The 21,102-nt window shown below is 33.8% G+C and overlaps 2 protein-coding genes across 2 annotated transcripts; one reads left to right on the top strand and one right to left on the bottom strand.

Annotated features, from left to right (window-relative positions):
* Positions 1–12,572: 12,572 nt before the first annotated feature.
* On the bottom strand, positions 12,573–18,351 carry LOC148625697 (calmodulin). Its single transcript, XM_088569394.1, has 5 exons — positions 18,088–18,351; positions 15,871–15,901; positions 15,307–15,450; positions 13,649–13,891; positions 12,573–13,005 (listed from the first exon to the last, which is right to left on the bottom strand). Exons 1-5 carry the CDS (start codon positions 18,088–18,090, stop codon positions 12,977–12,979), a joined length of 450 nt encoding a protein of 149 aa, XP_088425520.1. The 5' UTR covers positions 18,091–18,351; the 3' UTR covers positions 12,573–12,976.
* A 2,334-nt stretch (positions 18,352–20,685) lies between these two features.
* On the top strand, positions 20,686–21,102 carry LOC148625696 (uncharacterized). Its single transcript, XM_088571072.1, has one exon. It carries the CDS (start codon positions 20,686–20,688, stop codon positions 21,100–21,102), a length of 417 nt encoding a protein of 138 aa, XP_088427198.1.

Here is a 21,102-nt window from a genome sequence, read left to right as displayed (position 1 = left end):
AACATGGTGGCCAGTTATTACACAAACAAGACGTATTTTAACATGTTACAATTTAATTTGTATTTGGTTTGTGCAAAGGAATATTTGGATAACTGAATGTCATTTGCCAGGTTTTGCAGAGATCTATCAAAGCTGATATTGAGTGGAAGTTACATGATCAGGTTATTCAGGCAATCAACAAACTATTTGGACCACATGATGTGGATTTGTTTCATCAAAAACTATCCAGTATAGTTGCCTCGTTATTTTTCATAGTTACCAGATATCTTATCTGAAGTAATTGATGCTTTCTCAGTTATTTGGTATAACATAAGCGGTTATTGTTTTCTTCCTTTCAGTATGATAGGGGGTCGTCAAAGACAAGGCGAAAATGACAATCATTGCACCAGTCTGGACGACACAGAGTTTTGTTTATTTTTTTTAAAATATAGTCTGACGTCGATTTCACAAAAGTCGTAAGTGTAAAATTGAGCATAAGTAATGACGTCACAACCTAAAATAGCATTGTGACGTCATAGTTTACGATCTTTTCACATTTGCGACTTTTTGTGAAATTGACGCCAGGATTTTACATCACCCTACAATCACTACCTGACTAGATGGTCATGGGGTATTGTAAACATATATATATATGTTTCTCACTATACTATATTTATTTGAAAAACTGCAATTTTCAATACTCACTTTCACTCTCTCACGTCTAAGAAACAATCATTCAATGGTACATACATTTCAATTTACAATTTGATATACAAAAAAAAAAAGAAAATACTGTCTGGACGACACAGATTTGGAATCCACAAAGTTTTGAACAGGATAGTGAGACAGTCTTTTCGAGAAAACATCTTCCACTAGAAAGACAGAAAGTATATGCTCTAGTGAAATTAAATTCAGCGGTTTTCAGGATCTCGTGAAATTCATTTTAACTGCTCAAAAGTTCTGAAATATCAGTAGATGCTCTCAACATCATTAATCTTAGCTCATGGAAACAATCCACATAAAACACTGTATATGACATATCTCCAAAGATGGGTGTCATTTGGTGGATATATTTTAAGCAACTGAAATAGATGTAGTCGAATTTTTTAGTATGTTATACAAAAGATGGCCATGGCTACATTGTCATAAATAATGGTGTCTTCATTTATTTCAGTTGATCAGTATAAAATTGTAGGACAGTTGCCGCTTGTAATAAAATCTTAAAGGGGTTTTCAATATCAAACCATCTTTACCTACTTATTAAAGAACTTTGGATGTAGAGAGTGTGTTACAATACTTGAAAACATTAATCCCTGCAAATCCATTGAGAACGTAGTCCTAAAAGCTAGTCATGTCAATATTACTTTTGACAGATCACCGTATGCAATTGATTCATAGCTGATAAATAATAAAACGATTACTTACAACCAAACTGTATCAATGTGCAGAGTTTGCTCAAATGTTCTAGACCATGCTCACATTTAGAGCCTATAGAATTACCTGCTTTTGTTAAGGTACTTAAAGAATTCATTGATACAACATGAAGAAGACATTTGCATACCAATGATTTGATGTTACCTGAGGTTGATATTACCTTTATTATTTAAACCACACAGTACTAGATCAGCTAGCACATGAGTGGCCTTCAGAATTGACGCATTTAAAGTCTACTGATTGGCGAAAGAGTCTTGGAAATACTATAAAAACCCTATCTATGAGAAATAATATAATGACAATTATAGTGTCGCGGTATTGAGAAGTGGCACATCTAACAAGTCTAATATGACAATGATGTTGTACTAGTTAATAATGATCGCTTAAATGCATCAATATGCTTATGTTTTTTATTGTTTAGGAATATTTCGTAAACTTGTATATATTTATGTTTATCATTAGAGTAGCCAAGTTGAAACGTGAATTTTCTTCTATTGTGCCTTTTTTCTTTTCTAATTCGTCACTGATCACATATCTCTAAAATCTCACTGCTTTCTCTGCATATAAGGTTCAATATCTATGGAAGATACCTTTAAAATAAACCGAAATTGGATAGAAATCAAAACTGAACCTATACATGCTGACAGTTAACATCCCACCAAGATGTTGCAGACACTCCAATTCTAGTCTCAATTTCACAAAAAGTCGTAAGTGTGAAATTGATAAACTATGACGTCACAATGCTATTTTAGGTTGTGACGTCATTACTTACGATCAATTTTATAGTCACGACTTTTTGTGAAATCGACGCCTTGAGATTGGCAATCCTTATTTCTTGTGTTAGACTTGTCTACAAGTATATGTACTTATTTATGTTATCGCTCCGTATACTCTAAAGAATGACCTCTTGACCTTATGTTAACTCTCGGCATCTATAGGTTCAATATAATTTCTATCGAATCTCGGCTTAAGATTTTTTAATTATTGATGGTTCAGTAGATTGAAGTGATCCTTCCGGAACTCTTTGTGATAGTTGACCTGATTTTAGAGCTATATTCAACATTTACTGATAAAATTTTAAACTTCCGTGGATTATTTTGCGCTATATAGATGACGTATTATCTTTAAACAACCCTAACTTCGGGGATTTGATACATAATATTTGTCGTCTGTTTTTTAAAACCGGGTCCTGCCCAATGGTCTGTTCCATAAAGTGTTTTTCTTCCCCTTGAAATAACACTTCACGATCCGATCCTTTGATGATTCTGCTTTACTAAATGTAGTCTTGTCGTCCCAGTATCGTTGGCGTCAAGGCTGTTCTTTTTTCACTTCCTTTTGTTCCTCGGTTTACATGACTTCTGGTCTTTGAACTAGGTTTTCATTGTACATCCCATATAGCTCCTGCTATTTTTTTTTTTATGAAACATTCTCTCATTGTATAATGTCCTGTTATCGTAGATCAATATGATTCATCTAGTTGAACTTTTGTAACTTCGTTGATTTATTAAGGTCATCGAGTCTTATACAAGGATGCACGATACTCCGCTCTGGTTTCCACATTTATTTGATATTCTGGTGTTGTACGTTTTACGTTCTTAATACATCTGCACTATCCTTGTTCCGAAATCCTCTCTATACAGTTCCATTTATAGGTGTCACATTTGTTTTCTGGTCGACTTTTTTCTTTCCTCCAGTTGGTCTACCACGAGGTCTTTTTGGGGCCACACTTTATTTTGTCAGTTCATTCTTTGGTTTACAGATGGCACATTCTTTTGTCTATTGCACGTGTACGGCATCACGACTGGTGACTTCTTCTAAGTGAATTCTTCTACAGGGAACTACCTTGTAAATCTTTACTGCTCCGGGTGCGTCCATCTCCTTCGCTTGTCATTCACGAAGTGAACCAGTATTCTTTTCCATTCCTTTTATTGTCATCTACATTCAGCGGTCGACTGTCGGGTACATAAAATTTCCATCTGCTGGGTTTTTGGATTGCTCATAAAAAGTCAAGTCCGGGGTAGACAAACGAGGAAAGGAAAACTATGACCCGTTGAATAAATCAGTTTGAAAGTATGAAAAAGAAATCGGTTTGCCCGAAAGAGCCTCATAACATGTTCAAAGCAAGTTTGGGTGTACGCGACATGCAAATATCGGAAATACTATAGCAGTAAAAATTTCAAAATCCTTATAAAAAAAGAGACAAACATTATACGTTACAAGTCTCAAACTTAAACAAAAAGGGCGTAGGAGACAAACGACAAATGGAAATATGGAGAGAGAAAAAAAATCCGCAAATCAATGGTTTACCCAAGAACCCTATAACGGGTCAAATCAAGTACACGCAACATGTAAACATAGAAAATATGAAAAAAGGAATTTAACCAGCAGAGCCCCATAACACGGATAAGATCGACGAAAAGTTTGGTGATGAATAAGTCGACTATACAAATCTAATTATAATAAAAATGAAAGGCAATACACCATTCAAAAGCTCTTAACGTTCCGATTGTAAACATCAATTGTAAACCTTACAATTATCAGGATAATCTTTAGTGGTTAGTCAAAATAGAATCTACTATCAACATCTATTCAAATAAATTACACAATCAATTTAACATCGCAAAGAGAAAATTAAATCACAAACAAATAAATAAATTACACAAAAATAATTAAAAAAAAAAAAAAAAAAAAAAAAAAAAAAAAAAAAAACACACACACACATCCGAGTTGCACCCATAATCACAAAAATAATTAAAAAAAAAAAAAAAAAAAAAAAAAAAAAAACACACACACATCCGAGTTGCACCCATAAATTAAATGTATTAATAAACTACAATACAAAGCCACTTAAATCAATACATTAAAAACCCCGATAGGAAGGACAACTGCTGAAAACATCTATTCAAAGTGCCCATTCAATTATTACACAATGACAATGAGATTAGAAACAATTTACAAAAATAATTAAAAAGCAAATAACGTTAATGAAAATGTAGAAATAAAAAAAGCAATATAAACAAAGAAAGATAACTCTTGTCATAATACACCTCCTTTTTTATACTTACCTTTTTACACCATATTATATAATGACACTAATTAGGACACTTGGTGAAGATCCCTATGGAGGTCGTTTCCTCCCTCCTTACCTTTAAGGCCCCCTTCCTACATCAAAAGGTCCCCATGATCCTCTTATTGGTCTCCCATCTAAGTCCACTTCCGGTCACACCCAAGGGTCACTTCCGGTCCATGACCACCAGATGTGACGTCATGCGCATACACATTGGGGTGCTCCACCCGAAAAATACGACTTCTTACTCATACTATAGACAATAGACAATAGACAATTTTATTTGCAGAAACACATTTACAGTAAATGGTTATGGCATGAACAAAAACAGAAATGTAATATACATTACATATGAACTAAATTTATGACCATGGTGCGACTGTGGTGTAAATCCGATCAAAACAGATTAATCTTTAGTTTTAACGTTATATATTAATATAATTTCTGTTAAATTAAATTGACCTTCGATTCCAACATTTACTCATGAATTTGATAGTTATTTTTAGTATTTCTATAGAGCTACTGTTTAATATGTATGATATTTCTATTTCTAGTGCATGTGCACTCAAACGAAATTTACTGATGATAGATCTTTCTATTCTAGATTTACATAAATCAATATATGAGGGTCTTTTAGACGGAATAAATATTTTACGAAAAAATGAGTTTTTCACTCATAGCTATTGAGCTTGCTAAATTTTGCTTAACTAATCGTGTTGTCTTTGTTCTGTTACTACTCATTAGTGTAGTAAGACTCACAATTTGACAGTTTATAGGGTACAATTTAAAATTAAATAAAAAAACAAAACAAAAAACTCCGTTACGATTTGATCATTAAAAAAATATCTGTCAAATTTTGGGTCATTGAAATGATGATTTAAGAAAAATTTCTAAATTAGGAAATATAAAGAGCCTAATTTGAACTTAAAATAAAGTCGAATTTCGAGTTAAACAATCAAAATTTCTAGTTATCAGTATATTCAAAGTGCTTACGTTAAAAGTCACGCAATTAGCTGATCTATTCGATTGTTAACTGGAAGATGTAAACACGGAAAGTGCATTTTATTCCATCATACTTCAATTTCTATACATTTATTTCATTTGGATTTTATTGTTCTACTCATCGGAGACACGTGCAGATCACATGTTTTTACGGTAAAACAATCGATTGCATTTCCTTTATGTTTTTGTTTTGTTGATTTGTTTTGTGTTTGTCAAACCAGGAAAAATGTTAGGTAGTGCTATACTGTTAGGTTCACTGTTTTCATTTTCTCGCAGTTTCAGTTCCTTATTTTTATACGAAATTCACTCTGAAGTCAAATAATATGAAAATAATCCACGGAAGTTTGAAATCTTATCAGTAAATGTTGAATATAGCTCTAAAATCAGGCCAACTATCACAAAGAGTTCCGGAAGGATCACTTCAATCTACTGAACCATCAATAATTAAAAAATCTTAAGCCGAGATTCGATAGAAATTATATTGAACCTATAGATGCTGAGAGTTAACATAAGAATGCGTACACAGGTCAAGAGGTCATTCTTTAGAGTATACGGAGCGATAACATAAATATGTATATATACTTGTAGACAAGTCTAACACAAGAAATAAGGATTGCCAATCTCCAGGCGTCGATTTCACAAAGAGTCTTAAGTATAAAATTGATCGTAAGTAATGACGTCACAACATAAAATAGCATTGTGACGTCATAGCTTACGATCAATTTCTCACTTACGACTTTTTGTGAAATTGACGCCAGAATCGGAGTGTCTGCAACATCTGGGAAACATGTTAACTGGGTGCTCCAGCCGGGCTCCACCCGAAAAATACGACTTCTAAAACTCATACCCTAATGTTTTGTATATACATGTATGTTATCAAGTGATCCAAGTTTCAAATATGTTTTCCGGCACACGTTTTGCCATATATACGACGACAAACATGCTTACTACACATTTTTTTAGCAATTGCTCGGTTTTCTATGACAAATCGCCGGTAACCTTTAGTAGTAACCAATAAAGTTCGAGCACTTGCGATCGGGTTCACATTTCAGGTTTCGGGTTTGCATTTAGTACAAAACAAAGACGTAAGCACTTGTATTGAGATGGCGGCTTTTCAAAAATGGAAATTCGGGAAAACTTATCAAGTTTTTTGAAGACTAGAAATGCCTTTAGAATATTTATAAGAAATCATACCACAACAAACGATGAACAGGATATAAGATTCCAGCACGGAAACAACGTACCACGGACAATTGTGGTATACGAGGTTCGCACACAACAGCAGGAGTTGACTACAGTAGTAGACTAATTACTTTGAAAATCTTTTTAATTGTGAGAAAAATTCTTCGCATGCAAACTAAACAAGGGTTATCCCCAAACGTTTATACCATGCCCCTGACAATAATGTACGTTCTAACAATTTGAAAAAAAAACCCAGACATTTTCGAAAACCAATTGTACATATATCTTCTGTTATTTTACAGCAAGTCGAAATAGATCAGCATCTGAGTAATTTAGATAGATCTGCCCTATATAATACCAATGTTGTGATCTTTAACGTTTGAATATGGTCTTAAACTCTAAATAATTTCATCCACCACTGTGTTAGGGAAGCTTGCACTCTACATTTAAGTGATTTAGGTTATGTTCATGATTTTTCTCAGGCAAAATGACAATTTTCCTTTACGTGTGTAAAATGCACATGTGTTTCTTAATAAAAAAATCATGTGCAATTTTTTTAAAAGAAATCCTAGCAAGATAAACGAATATACTAATGTTTCATTTTTTTTCCAATGCGGAAATATATTCGAGGTGCCCCAAAATGTATAACAGTTACAGTAAAATTGAGTGGCCTCATGAACTGTATATACTAAATAATGAGTGAACATCTGGAAACAATCCCGCAAACTTTTAAATTAAAACCTAAAAATAGGCTTTGTTTACCCAATATGAATATTTAAAAGAATAATCAATGGAACCAAGGTTATAGCGGTAATCAAGAGAATGTAATCCAGGAACAAAGACCAGACATGGAAAACAGACATACATGACAAAGAACATGAAGTAACTAAAATCATACATACAAAGCAACAAAAGCAAATTAGCAACTCGGACTCCACTAAAAACTGGGAGCATGGACCAGGTGCACCAGTAGGGTAAGCGTCCTTTGCTTTTCTAGAAACACCCACCGAGTTGCTCATTACGAAGTCAAGTCCGTGGTAGATGAAAGAGGAAAGGAAAACTATGACACATTGGACGAATCAGTTTTCATACAAATGAACCAAAAAATCTTCTAAAAACATCTAACTTGACTGGATTGACAAAAAAGTGATCTAAACCTATCATACAAAATATCTCTTTTATATTATTTAGATAAGGCCAAGAATTATCGGACACGTTATGTAATTCGTGAAATATTATCATACAAAGTCGATCATCTGGAAGTTTTTAAAATCTAGAAAAATAGGAAACTGTCTGTCCTAATTCAAGCAGGAGAGCACCTTTAGGAATATTCAGTCTTGTATTGAATATTGTCTTTGCTGCTCTGCACTGAAACGATTTAAGTGCATTTGATAAAGTAAGCGAGCTTAGGTTCCAAACAGAACACCAATATGCATTTGCTGGTTTTAAAACCCGAGTTCCATAAAGCATCTCCAAAGCTTAGAATTATAATCACATAATTTAGTTATTGATAGGTAGACCCTAAGTACTTATAATCTTGTGTTTCTGTAATAAAATCAGTACCAAGGGTCCATTTTTTCTCGGGATATGACCAAAAATCATAATTTTAAATTTACCATGATTAAAACTCAAGTTCCACTTACGAGCGAATTGATCAGCCAAACTTAACAATAAATTAAGTTCGTACTCAGATTTTGCAATCAGCACAATGTTATCAGGAAACAGTAAACAACTGGGAGACAATATCAACTCCAATATCATGCTGATCAATCATCGTTCATCAGGACAGAGAACAATGTAGGTGACAGTACACAACCCTGCTTAAAACCATCACCCTGCTCAAAAGTTTCCGCTTCAACATCTCCAAACAAGACTTTATTCGAGACAGAGACATACAATGCTCTAAGAATTCGCCAACATTTCCCTTGGATGCCACTCTTCCAAGAAGATAAAACAAACCCTTTCTCCATACCCTGTAAAAGGCTTTTGACAGGTCTAGAAATGCCAAATAAGTCTTGTCCTTTCTGGATTTTCTGGAAGAGAAAAAGCGCAAAGCTCATGTAAAGCAAATAGGTTGTCTTCTGCCCGTCTGTTCGTTCTAAATGCACCCTGTGATTCCCCTAGGATAGAATTGTTTTCTAACTAATCCATCAGATTATCCTCCACTATCTTAGAGTAAACTTTGTAGACGTTTGAAGTAAGTGCAATGCCTCGGTAGTTATCAAGGTCATAAATGGGCCCTTTAATAATCCCATGATGCAAATCGTCTGGGACCTTTTCGACATCTGTTATTAAAGTAAACAAACCAACAAGTGTCTTCAACGATAATGTAGGTTAGATTCTTCCTATAAGGCTAAAAATAACTCAGTAGCCTACCTAGGTTTGTATTGAAATTGGAACCGGTCTATTTCAACTTAAATGTAAATACATTCTGCGTCTTATCCATGACAAAACCCAACAGTTTCTTCTTCTTTTTTAACTTAAGGCATATTTTAAAGCATATATAGTTGTGCCTTATAAAATGATTATAGGTAAGGAAAAATAACTTAGTATTCTATTCAAACATTCTGGATTAGTTTTAGAAACGTTTACGATATCCCGGGTTAAGTCTTGGACTAGAAGATATCCCTAAGCTTTTTAATATTGCCGTTTCACTCACTATTTGTAAAGTTGTTGTCTAGACATCAGAGAAAATGCATGTTTCTAAAATGTTCTGTCTTATCCCCCACAATCAGTTATGGTATACTAGAATGTTGTGGAACAATATCACAGGCATTCCTGAACTTTTACTGGAGTATAACTAAATAGTTGAATTTTATGGCATGGCTATTTTGCTGACTCAAATTGACACTTATTTTTTTTATAAAACCTGGGAATTTTTATTTTAATATACACGCCCTGATAAACTGTAAGCTTTCTAGAAAGGTTAATCTCGACCATATTACCCAAGGCTGTTAAGGATTTACAGTTTTTGGAGAGCCCTTTTATCTTTTTATTGTGATAATGTCACAAGCAATATAAAAGTCATGGATAGTTGGGTACCGAATTTACGGTTAAACTCAGTTATTCTATGCAATGCTATTTTTTCCCCCAGCCAACCCCCGCCCCCCCCCCCCCAAAAAAAAAGAAATCAATGCTAACATCCTTTTGTGGCAACATGGTTTTAAAATTTGATCAAATCGAAACAAATGTTTACGGCCGACGACAGTGTTATACCATTATTCGGCCAAACATTAGCAGCGGTCGTATAGGAGAGTTCGCCAATCTCATTAGTGATGTCATATTCACTAATTGGCATACAAACGTCAAAATGGCTGGCAAATAAACATTTGATAATTTCATGATTAGAATCCCAATTTTCTTTATAAACTTTATATCCAATTTTGGTTATGAAAAATGTTTCATTACATATTTGCACGTGAATTTATAATTCTTTTACTTGAAAAATAAATGTAAACCTCTATTTTCAAATAAATTATTTACATATTTTAAAAAGTCTATAGTTACTGAATGTTTATTTTAAAAAATCCATGGATAAAAAGATAAAAAATAATTTCAAAAGGTTTTTTTGCAATATTACATTTGTATCTTAAACAGTTACTTATATATATATATATATATATATATATATATATATATATATATATATATATATATATATATATATATATATATATATATATATATATATATTTCCTGTCTTAAAAAAATTAAAAAGTTGATGATTTAAAGTTAATTCTCCATGCCACTCAATGGATTTTTGCCCACCAAAAAGTGAAGATTGATTGATTGATTGATTGATTGTTGGGGTTTAGCGCCCGAGCAGCAATATTTCAGCTATATTCAGGCGATGAACATGAAATGGATGATAAAATGAACATGAAATGATGAAATGAAAAATGGGGTGGGACACAAGGATAATGGGGTCGACAAATTTTGATTGCAAGTGGAAATAGGGAGAAGTGGGTAGGGTCGGGCAATTTAGCCTTATGTGGCGGAGCCTATGGTTCCTACTCCAGGTGAATACCACATAAGGGTTCTTTAACGTGCGAGGAACGTGGCATCTTTCCCAACACGGTGGACCATTATGGTTTGCGGTCAGGTTTTCCGTATTATAGCCTGACCACCCAGCATGTAACACGCCAGGGGTACCCCATTCCACCACCTGGGGCACACAACCCAGTTGCTCTGTGGGCAAATCGTTCTAGCCCCCGGCCAGGTTTCTGAGCACTATTTAGTCGCACTTTACGACAAGCTTAGCGCTGCTGCAGGTCTATTCTTTTGACACCCGGACCTGCACGGGGCAAAAAGTGAAGGCATCTCCTATTGAACAATGCTGAAATATAGACGCAACAGTTTGCACCGTTAAAAGTTGGCTGTGGCTCCTAGTCCACGCATCCTCTTCAGAATAATTTCGTAGTGCATTTCAACAGAGGGGTCCATTTTGACGTATAAAATAATTCCACTGCTTCAACCTCAACAAAACTTCACCAATATATCGTCTTTACCAGATGTTTCAAAAAGGAGAAAGTTCGGTAAAGATCCATTTTGGCTTGATAATTTGGGAATTTTTGAAAATTTCAACTTAAGCCGATTTCTAGGTAGTAGTAGTTTTGTAAAATGATCGCAAACACTGAACGAGATTTATGACTTTATTGCAGTATGTATTTATGCAACTTATACGAACACCTTAACTTTTAATATTTCTGCAATTTTTAAGAGGTTTTTGTGTGGAACGGAATTGGTCACACATCTGTTGAAAAAGATATTTTTACGAGTTGTAACTGTCAATTATACACATAATATATGAAGCATTCGAGTCAACACGCATGTGACCCTTGTTAACAGAGTGGGCAAACTGCGCACGACTTCGAATTTGCAAAATTATGTGCAGTTTGTCCACAGATTTTCCCAATCTCAATCAAGTTTGAAGGACATGTATGACCATATGTGTTCAAATTATTACCATGAACCAATCAAATCAACTATAAAACACTTTAATTAAAGAGCTGGAGAAACTAAAGTTTCTTCATGTAGAATTCATGCCAAATTCTGACCTCACCGAACCAACTTCTTTGTAATAAAATCTAGGACGGAAATGTAAATGTTCAACATAATGCATGGCATGTTCTTAAAAATTATACAATGTATTTAGCAAGATTTTCATGTGATGCCTAGTCTATTTCAGGCACTGTCGTGGCTTCATTGACAAAAAAGAACTAGTGTGAACATTTAAGAGAAATTGTTGGACCAAGACTCACAAGCTTGTGATTGCTGTCTGGAATGGCAGCATTATGTGCCATAATAATCTTTCTGGATGCGCAAACATTTGAAAGTCTTTCAAGTTTGTTAAATGTGTCTTTTGTCATAATTCTGAATGATTTTAATTGGGTATTTTTTTCACAACTTTTATTATATTTCTCACAATTTCTACATTACTTCCGAAAATGGTTTCCCTAAAGTTACATTCGACGATTCTTCTCCTACTATATTATCACAGGCACTTATTTACCCATGCAGGGATAGTGGTATAGTACATGTACCTTGTACGATTTCCAAGAGATCAATTTGTTAATGTTTCTAGTCCACCCTCCAAATTTATATCATCTAACCTTTAATTTATGGAGCATTATTAGACATCCATATCCTTTGAAATTATCCATTCAGTCTGGTTATTGTCTGAAAAATGGGGAAATGTTCACTTCTGGTCCCTAATTCCTACACAGTATAAATAAAAAAAAAAGACAAAACGTCCTTTTGTGGCGTGGCACTATATGGTAGTTACAATGTACATAAAAATCTGTATACTTGTATTCAAGTTAATGTCTAGAAATGGAATGTCTACAGACAAGGAGAGCATGATACCATTACCACAGTAAAATAAAAACATGAAATGAGAGACAAAAGGCTCTGTGTGTTGTTTTTATTTTATTTTTTTTTACATTCATGATCATGTTTTAAGAATAAATACAGCTCACTTCCTTATGAAAAATTGTACATCTACTAAACTGGTTAACAACACAAAATTAAGAAGAGACTTGTAAAAATGACATGTTTTGAGACAAAAACTAGCACTTTCCAATAACTGTCCCAATAGATCTTAACCCATTTTCTTGCGTAGTCTTGAAACAGTGAGCAAAATTCTTTCAATAACCACAAATACTTCAACATTATATTAAAAGATTGTTTAAAGTGCTACAACCTTTTGATCAATATAGTTTGAGAATGACTAGTTGAGTGCAAAGGAAAATACAATGCTGATATTATGAGTGGAAGCAATGAAATATGAAAAATGTGACTGCTTCATCTGTATTACTTCGATGTCATCATTGTCACGAACTCTGCAAAGAAAAAAAAATAAGACACATGTAGTTATCAATGGACTTGTGCTTTCAGTCTAAGCAAATGGCTTTATACATTTAACTTCTCCAACAGTAAGTAACATTTGACACCTTTTCCTATAAAAGTCCAAATATATGTTTGGTGGTAAAGAATGCACGGCTAACAATAAATAAAACCATTAATAAAACCTCTATCTGAAACAAGAAACTTCAGGGTCCTAATACATTATTTGTACGGCCATAGCCAACCACTGAATTATATGAACCCTACAAAAAATAACTGCATTTTTAAGAGCATTAAAGTGAAACAACAAAATTCTGGATATTCACATCTGTGGTTTAGACTAGGCAAGCTAAAAACACAATGTATTAATAGCAACTTTTAAAAGCAGAAATTAACAAATCACTGCAAAATTCAATGTAACCCCATAACTACCTTCCTACACTGCTTTTAAGAGAGCCATATTCCTTCTAAAATTAATTTATTATATGTCAGTGAAAACGAAATACCACTGGTAAAAATGCCCTTGTTTTTTTTAGCTACCCAAATAGAAGTTCACAATAAGAGATTCGGTCGGGTAATCTCTAAACCAATTTTGCACATGCTGATATGTTCACATACATCAATAAAAAATAAACAAACCTTCATAATTTACTTGACCATCACCATCTATATCAGCTTCACGAATCATTTCATCTACTTCTTCATCAGTTAATTTTTCACCTAAGTTTGTCATGACATGTCTCAATTCAGCTGCACTAATGAAACCATTGCCATCCTTGTCAAACACACGGAATGCTTCCCTGATTTCTTCTTCACTATCAGTGTCTTTCATTTTTCTGGCCATCATTGTTAAAAATTCTGGGAAATCAATTGTTCCATTTCCTGTAATTGAAAAAGAAAAAGGTTCATTTCAACCTGTACTTATAAAAGATGTCTTTATTGTGGTGTTGACTTGCATATGTTGTTTAAAAAGTGTTCTAATGCAAAGGAATATTCATTGTATAGGTATACGAGTACCCAGGGATCAACACTTAACAGTAGTCCAGTAGTCCTGTGCCACTCTAATTTTGGAGAGGACTTCTTAAAAAAAATTTCCTATGAACTATCTAAATTTTGCCTTATTTTTCACAATATCTAAGAAACAGAACCGTCATTACCATCTGTGGCCTACCTGTTTTACCTCTGAAGTAGTCCTGTTGACCACCAAACAAATAAAGCGAGTGTGAAACCCCGAGTACCATCAATCTTAAAACATTATGGTTTCAGTGATCAAATTCAAGCGGAAAATCTTGCTAAATGCAAATTGAAATTATTTTTTCAAGAAACTATTTACATTTGCTAAAATTTGATAGTGGAATTCTGTATGTTATATAGGTGAAGTCCAGAAATAACCAAAAAAAATTTAAATTTAGCAAGTGTAAATTTTCAGTACTTGCTAAATTTAGCTAGTGGAAAAAATCCTGAAATTCAATCCCTGGGTTTGGCAATAATGCTAGCCTAAGGCTATTAAAAATCCTGATTTCAAACAAATCAAAACCATATACATGCATCAGATGCAATATGGTCTACATTAAAATTTATACTGAATCCGATAGATTCCCCTCTTTCCAACTGACCCAAAAATTTTCTTAATCTCTTCCTGTAAAAAAAAATCTTGTTTTAATTCACTACATATATGCTAAAAATTGAAAGCAAGTACACGAGACCATACCTGTATTTTCTTACTGCTTTATCATATAGCACACAAGTGGAGTGTAACAACAAAACAACTTCCCCCCTAAAAATCTCCCATGCAATACCACAGATGGGAAATAGCAATAAGAACATATTTGTGAAATGTCCCAATATCAGTCAACCATTGACGGGCCATATCATGCAAGACAACTTATTGGTGTGCTTTTATTGTACATGTATTTTGTTTAGTTCAGACCATTTTTCCATGCAAGGGTAGGTACTATATCTCTCCCTGAAAAAAAAAAAAAAAAAAAAAAAAAGACCCTATCAAACCTCATTCCACATGGAATCATTTTTTTTACCAGATGCAGGCAATGTCTTTAAGGTCCCAAGAATTTAATTTTTCTCGCTACATGTACATGTAATCCTGGCTCAGTGATTGGGATTAGAGGGGACCATGTGCTTTTTATCACATTCCAGCATTTTTTTTAATCTAAGAATGTTGAAGAATGATTGATTGAAAATTCTAAAGATCTTTGAAAATGGCACATCCAATCACTGTTGGCCAACATGAACGAGTAACAATATGTACCATAAGTAGAGTGTATTGTTTTCAGACATACCATCTGCATCAACTTCATTAATCATGTCTTGCAACTCAGCTTCTGTAGGATTCTGTCCAAGAGATCGCATTACTGTTCCAAGTTCTTTTGTTGTGATGGTACCATCACCATCTTTATCAAACAAACTGAATGCTTCCTTGAACTCTGTAAAGCATAATATTCCAGAATATGGCTAATTTTTACAAATACTTCTTAGCTGTTCTCACTAAATGAACATGGTTCCTGCCTACTTTGAATAATCAATAAATAAGAAGTTTTGCCTCCACTTTCATTTTTTAAAAGTTCTTATTTTCTATCGATGGTAACTGGTGTAAAATGCAAGATTTACAACAGGAGCAAAAGGAACAGAACTTAAATTTGAATCAATGCTTTTGAATGATACATGTACATAATTAAAACTGAAACACTTAGATGTATCATACATATTCAGGACCTATTCTCATTCTACTTTATCTGGTATTGTATTCACTCTATACAATGTTGAAGAATTTAGCCTATGTTTCACAAGGCCAAACTTTAATTTTACAAGTCTAGCATCAGACTACTGAACATAATTTAACTTACCAGCAATTTGTTCTTCTGTTAGTTGATCAGCCTGAAAATACAACAAACATCAAAACTAACCAATTGTGTAAACATTTACAGATAAAGTCAGGCAGAAGTTGAAAAAAAGTCCTAAAATTGGGATTAACCCCCAATTTTGGATACTACCCATCTTACCCAAAACAGGGAATGGAAAGGTGATGCGCCATGTGCAATTAGTTTATTCAGTTATTCTGGCACAATGAAATCTGTTGTCTGCGACCTAGTGCACCCTTTGTAAATTGTCAGCTTTTTTTCTATTGGGAAAAGGAGACGTATAGCAACTCGAATAATACAGTGCCCACTAATGGTCTGAGTACTGTTACTGGAGCCATCGGAGATCATGGAATCTAACAACATAAATCTTTGTTTAGCTCGAATGTCTAATTTTGCTCACAATTCTATAATAAACATGGATTTCCCATTTCTACTTTAGGTTGAGTTATTTGTATCCTCCTATAGGATGCCACGATTGACTTGTAACATTCTAATTCTAAATTGTATTTGAAAATATGTTGTCTTAGAGTTCTATTTCCACTTGGTTACATGTACATGTAACACAAGAGAATTTTTTAAATCTTTAAAGTAAATAAAGCAAGAACTTTTGTTTTAACAACATCAAATATTTTACCGATCTTCTCATTGGTGACATTTTTGTCTTGTAAACAATTTTAATTATAGACAACAAACTGGAACCATGTTTGTGTGGTGCAACAAATGACCGAAAAGAATGAAAAACATGTAACACTATGTTACTCACCCAAAATTTATTTTCAAAAAGTTATTGTGGAATATTTTTAACTCATTTGAATTTCTAACACTTTAAATGATAGTCTTGTGTTGATTCAAACTACATAAATTTTAAAATCGCAATCAATTAACAATATAAAGATAGTTAATATTTGTAACACATGCTTGTTTTCCCTTGTTAAGTTGAAGTAAAGTTTGTAAAGGCACTAAATTTGAAATGCCAAAAAAATAATAATAAAAAATAAAATAAAACAAAACATAAAACAACTTAAGTTGGAAACAGGCCACCAAACAGGTTTCCAATATCTTTGTGGTTACTGGGTCTGGTTCATGCTTTTTGGTAAATTATTATGGCCCAATGATTTTTTAGCCCATCTTCACATTGTCAAAAAATTTTTGTCTAATCCCTGGATCATGAAGTAAGAAAGTTTGGAAAATTTCATATTTTAGATAAAAGTGGGAATATTTATATTATTAGAAGTATACGATTTCTGAAGAAACAAACCTTTATATTTGAACACCTAAAAAGATCTTGAAGTACGGATATTGCATTTTATTTGGGTCTGAAGCTTTTCAAAAAAGAAAAATATTCCAAAATGCTTTCTTTGAAAAAAGATATTCAAAATTACACACTTATCCCCACTTTCCAAAGGTATTTCATATAAAATCACTTCACATTTAAGTAATGGGGAAAAAACACCATACATGTACATGCACGAGGGGTTACTGGGTAGTATTCCAAGTCATGGCAGTGAGATAACCCTAATTTCAGGATTAGTTCACTGTCCCAACTACATGTACATGTCTATACTACATGTATATAGACTTTTTACCAGGGCACTTTAAATTTCGAAGGTTGCGTCTGGATTACACGAACTCTTCTCATAATCTTATTACTATTAGGACCAGCTTCTTGTATTACTAAATGTATACACTGCATGTGCAGGGTTTGACCACGACTTCGTTTGGTGGTCAAAAGGACTACTCAAGAGGTATAACAGGTAGTCCATAGACGGTTGCTACAGTTCAGTTCTTAGATCTTATGAAAAATAAGGCAAAAGATAGCACATAGGACTACAATGAATTTTTTTTTCGTGAGTCTTCAAAATTAGGGTAGCACAGGACTACTGTTTGTGTCAAACCCCGACGCAAAATGTATAATGAGAAACTTGATACGGACTTTTTACTTTACCGGGCCACATTAATATCAAAGGGTCGGTCTGGACTACACGAAGCCTATAATCCTATTTCTTCAAAGGGCTGGCTTCCTGTAGTAATATACCATTACATTCCGTAGCAATCCAGGGCGCTAGCCTTGTCCACTATTTTGAATACGTAGCTAAATAGAGGGAAAATTGCAAGAAAATAATACGATAAAAGTACAAATAAATGTTTAAAGTATCAACATTTGTAAAACTAAACCGCAGATGTCTCACTAATCCGACTTACCATGATGGATTGAGATTTTTTGGCAGACGAATGTTCTATCAGGGATGTCGGCTTACTAACTCACTCAAGTTCCCGCGGAAATGAGTGAAAGTTTTCCGGTTGATATCCTTCGCGTTCAAAACAAGTTGAACAACTAAAAACCTAGAAAAGAATTAACAGTTTCACTCAAATTTGGTAATATCCAAAATTCACAGGGAACTACTTTTCAGCAGCAGCCTTTGGTGTTTGTCTATCATTCATCGATTATTCGCCTCAATTATTATTGTAACGAGAAATCTGATTGGTTCGGAGATATCTGCATTGCGACACTTGCACTGCGGCAGACGAAATTTTCAAAATAATGAAAGTTGTTTCGTTTCATTTTGGGGCAGTTTTAGGGTAGAATCAAAAGCAGATGATTCATATTAAGAAAATAATTCTACCGCCACTAATGAATATCACTTTCACAATCATTTGTCAATGTCTACAACATAACGCCCACATATACTTTCATTTTGACATGTTGAGCCTGGGTTGGACCCTGGCTGATCGATTTGCCAAGCCAGGGTCTTTAAGACCAATTCTGACTACACCGTGCAAAGCAAGCAAAAACTTTTTATAGGGTGAAACTTGTGAAAAATAAAGATTTCGTGCAATTTTTTTGACCGATAAAGGGGGGGGGGCGTTCGCCCGGTACGCCAGTCCTTCGATCCGCGCCGGTAATAGCTCGAGATAATAGACCCTGTCTACTGAGACCACGCGGTCCAGCTTACTCCCTACCCTAAAACGGATTTTTGAAGACCTATTTAGCGTTCATCATTGATGTTAACAATAGACAATAGACAATTTTATTTGCACACATTTACAGTAAATGGTTATGGCATAAACAAAAACAGAAATGTAATATACATTACATATGAACTAAATTTATGACCATGGTGCGACAGTGGTGTAAATCTGATCAAAACAGATTAATCTATAGTTTTAATGTTATATATTAATATATTTCTGTTAAATTAAATTGACTTTCGATTCCAACATTCATTCATGAATTTGATAGTTATTTTTAGTCTTTCTATAGAGCTACTGTTTAATATATATGCTATGTCTCTTGGTGTGAGGTGAGGTTTTGATGAAGAAATTAAATTATAGCTGTCCAATTTCATTCTGTATTGATTTCTTTGCGGTGTGTAGTGGGTGCACACCGAGAAGAATGATATTCATCCTCTATGTTCCCACTAATCACATGATTTACAAATACGCTTTTTTTTTCTCTCTATGTTTTTTGTACCGACCCCTTTCTATTTCTAGTGCATGTGCACTCAAACGAAATTAACTGATGATCGATCTTTCTATTTTAGATTTACATAAATCAATATATGGGGGTCTTTTAGACGGAATAAATATTTTACGAAAAAATGACAGTTTTTTTTTTCACTCATAGCTATTGAGCCTACTAAATTTTGCTTAATTTGTTCGATTCTTTTGATATAAAATTGAAGGTTATTAAGTTGTAAGTTAAGATGACAGAACCCTAGTTTATTTAGTAAATTTTTTACATGGGACATCCACAAGTTGTTGTTTTTAACTTCTCTGAAAATTTCAATTTCGTAGACTAGTGTAACAGGGGAGTTACGGATATGGTTTATTTAATCGTATTCAATTGAACTTTTGGATAGAGATGTTCTGTTCAGTTCTGCTAAGCATGCAATGTTTGTAGTTTTACTATTTACTCCAAGGATTTCGTTTATGAATTTCAAATGTAAGTGTTCATATGGGTCAGAGTCACTGAAAGTTTTTCCAGCTCCCAAGACCTCACTTCCATAAAGAATAACAGGTATTACCAAAGTGTCAAATAACTTTTCAAGTAAATTACAAGGAACATCTAATATAGATATGACTAATTTTTTATTTTAAACCAGGCCTTTCTTCCCTTCTCCATTAAAATTCATCACGTTTGTCGTAAAGTTTGGTCAATAGTTTTCCTTTACCATCGATTTTAAGTGTAAGTCTAGATACGAGGCTGACTTTACAGTGTCTGTGGTATCCTTTATCTCGGGTTCTTTGCGGGTAGATACGATGTATCAAATCCCCGAAATTAGAATTGTTTAAAGATAATACGTCATCTTTATAGCGGAAACTGAGATTAATGGATCTAGCCAAACGATAGTCTTTCTTTCGGATCATGTCAGCTATAAAGTCAGCCTCATAAGAGTGAAGGAATAGGTCAGCAGGTAAAGGAGCACAATTTGTTCCCATTGGAATGCCGACCGTTTGTTGGAAAACACGTCCACCACACACATACATATGGACAAATATATTGTCGATTAAAAATTCCAGCATTTTGTAAACATCTCCCTCTGTATATTTGGAAGATGACTTTGAATTATTTCTTACAAAGTATGAGGAATCGCTACCAAGAACTATTTATCTGTATCTAGGTGTACAATCTTCTTTTGGAAAAACAACGATGTATAATGTTTTTAAGTCGGGATTTTAACTGAGTATGGGGAATAGAAGTATACAGTGTTGAAAAATCATAAAAATCATTGGTTTTTCAAAGCCTTCTGGAAATATGTCCAATCAAAAACCAATGTTAAAGAAAACATAGAATGTATTATGGACGAGAATGGGGGAATACATACAAGTCATAGTACGAAAGCTGAACTTCTAAATACATTTTTCCAATGTGTCTTCACAAGTGAAACAAATCTAGACAATCTGCCACCCTTCAATGCCAGAACAGAAGAAACAATAGAAGAAATTGACATAACAGAAGACATGGTAAAACAAAAACATCTCAACAAAGTAAACGAAAATAAATCGCAAGGTGCAGATGCAGTACACCCAAAACTAATAAAAGAGACAGTAGATAGCATTACCAAACCATTAGCAAGCATATTCAAAATGTCTTTAGAAACTGGTAAATTGCCTGAAGTTTGGAAAACCGCCAACATCACACCGATACACAGGAAGGGTCCAAAACATCAAGCCTCCAACTATAGACCAAATAAGCTTAACTTCAATCATCTGTAA

The sequence above is a fragment of the Perna viridis genome, chromosome 2 (assembly GCF_037379345.1).
Source record: "Perna viridis isolate PV_CMFRI_1.1 ecotype Kerala chromosome 2, ASM3737934v1, whole genome shotgun sequence".
Classification (NCBI taxonomy): Eukaryota; Metazoa; Mollusca; class Bivalvia; order Mytilida; family Mytilidae; genus Perna; species Perna viridis.
The sequence above is the reverse complement of the archived record's forward strand: the minus strand, read 5'-3'. Positions and strand labels throughout refer to the sequence as shown.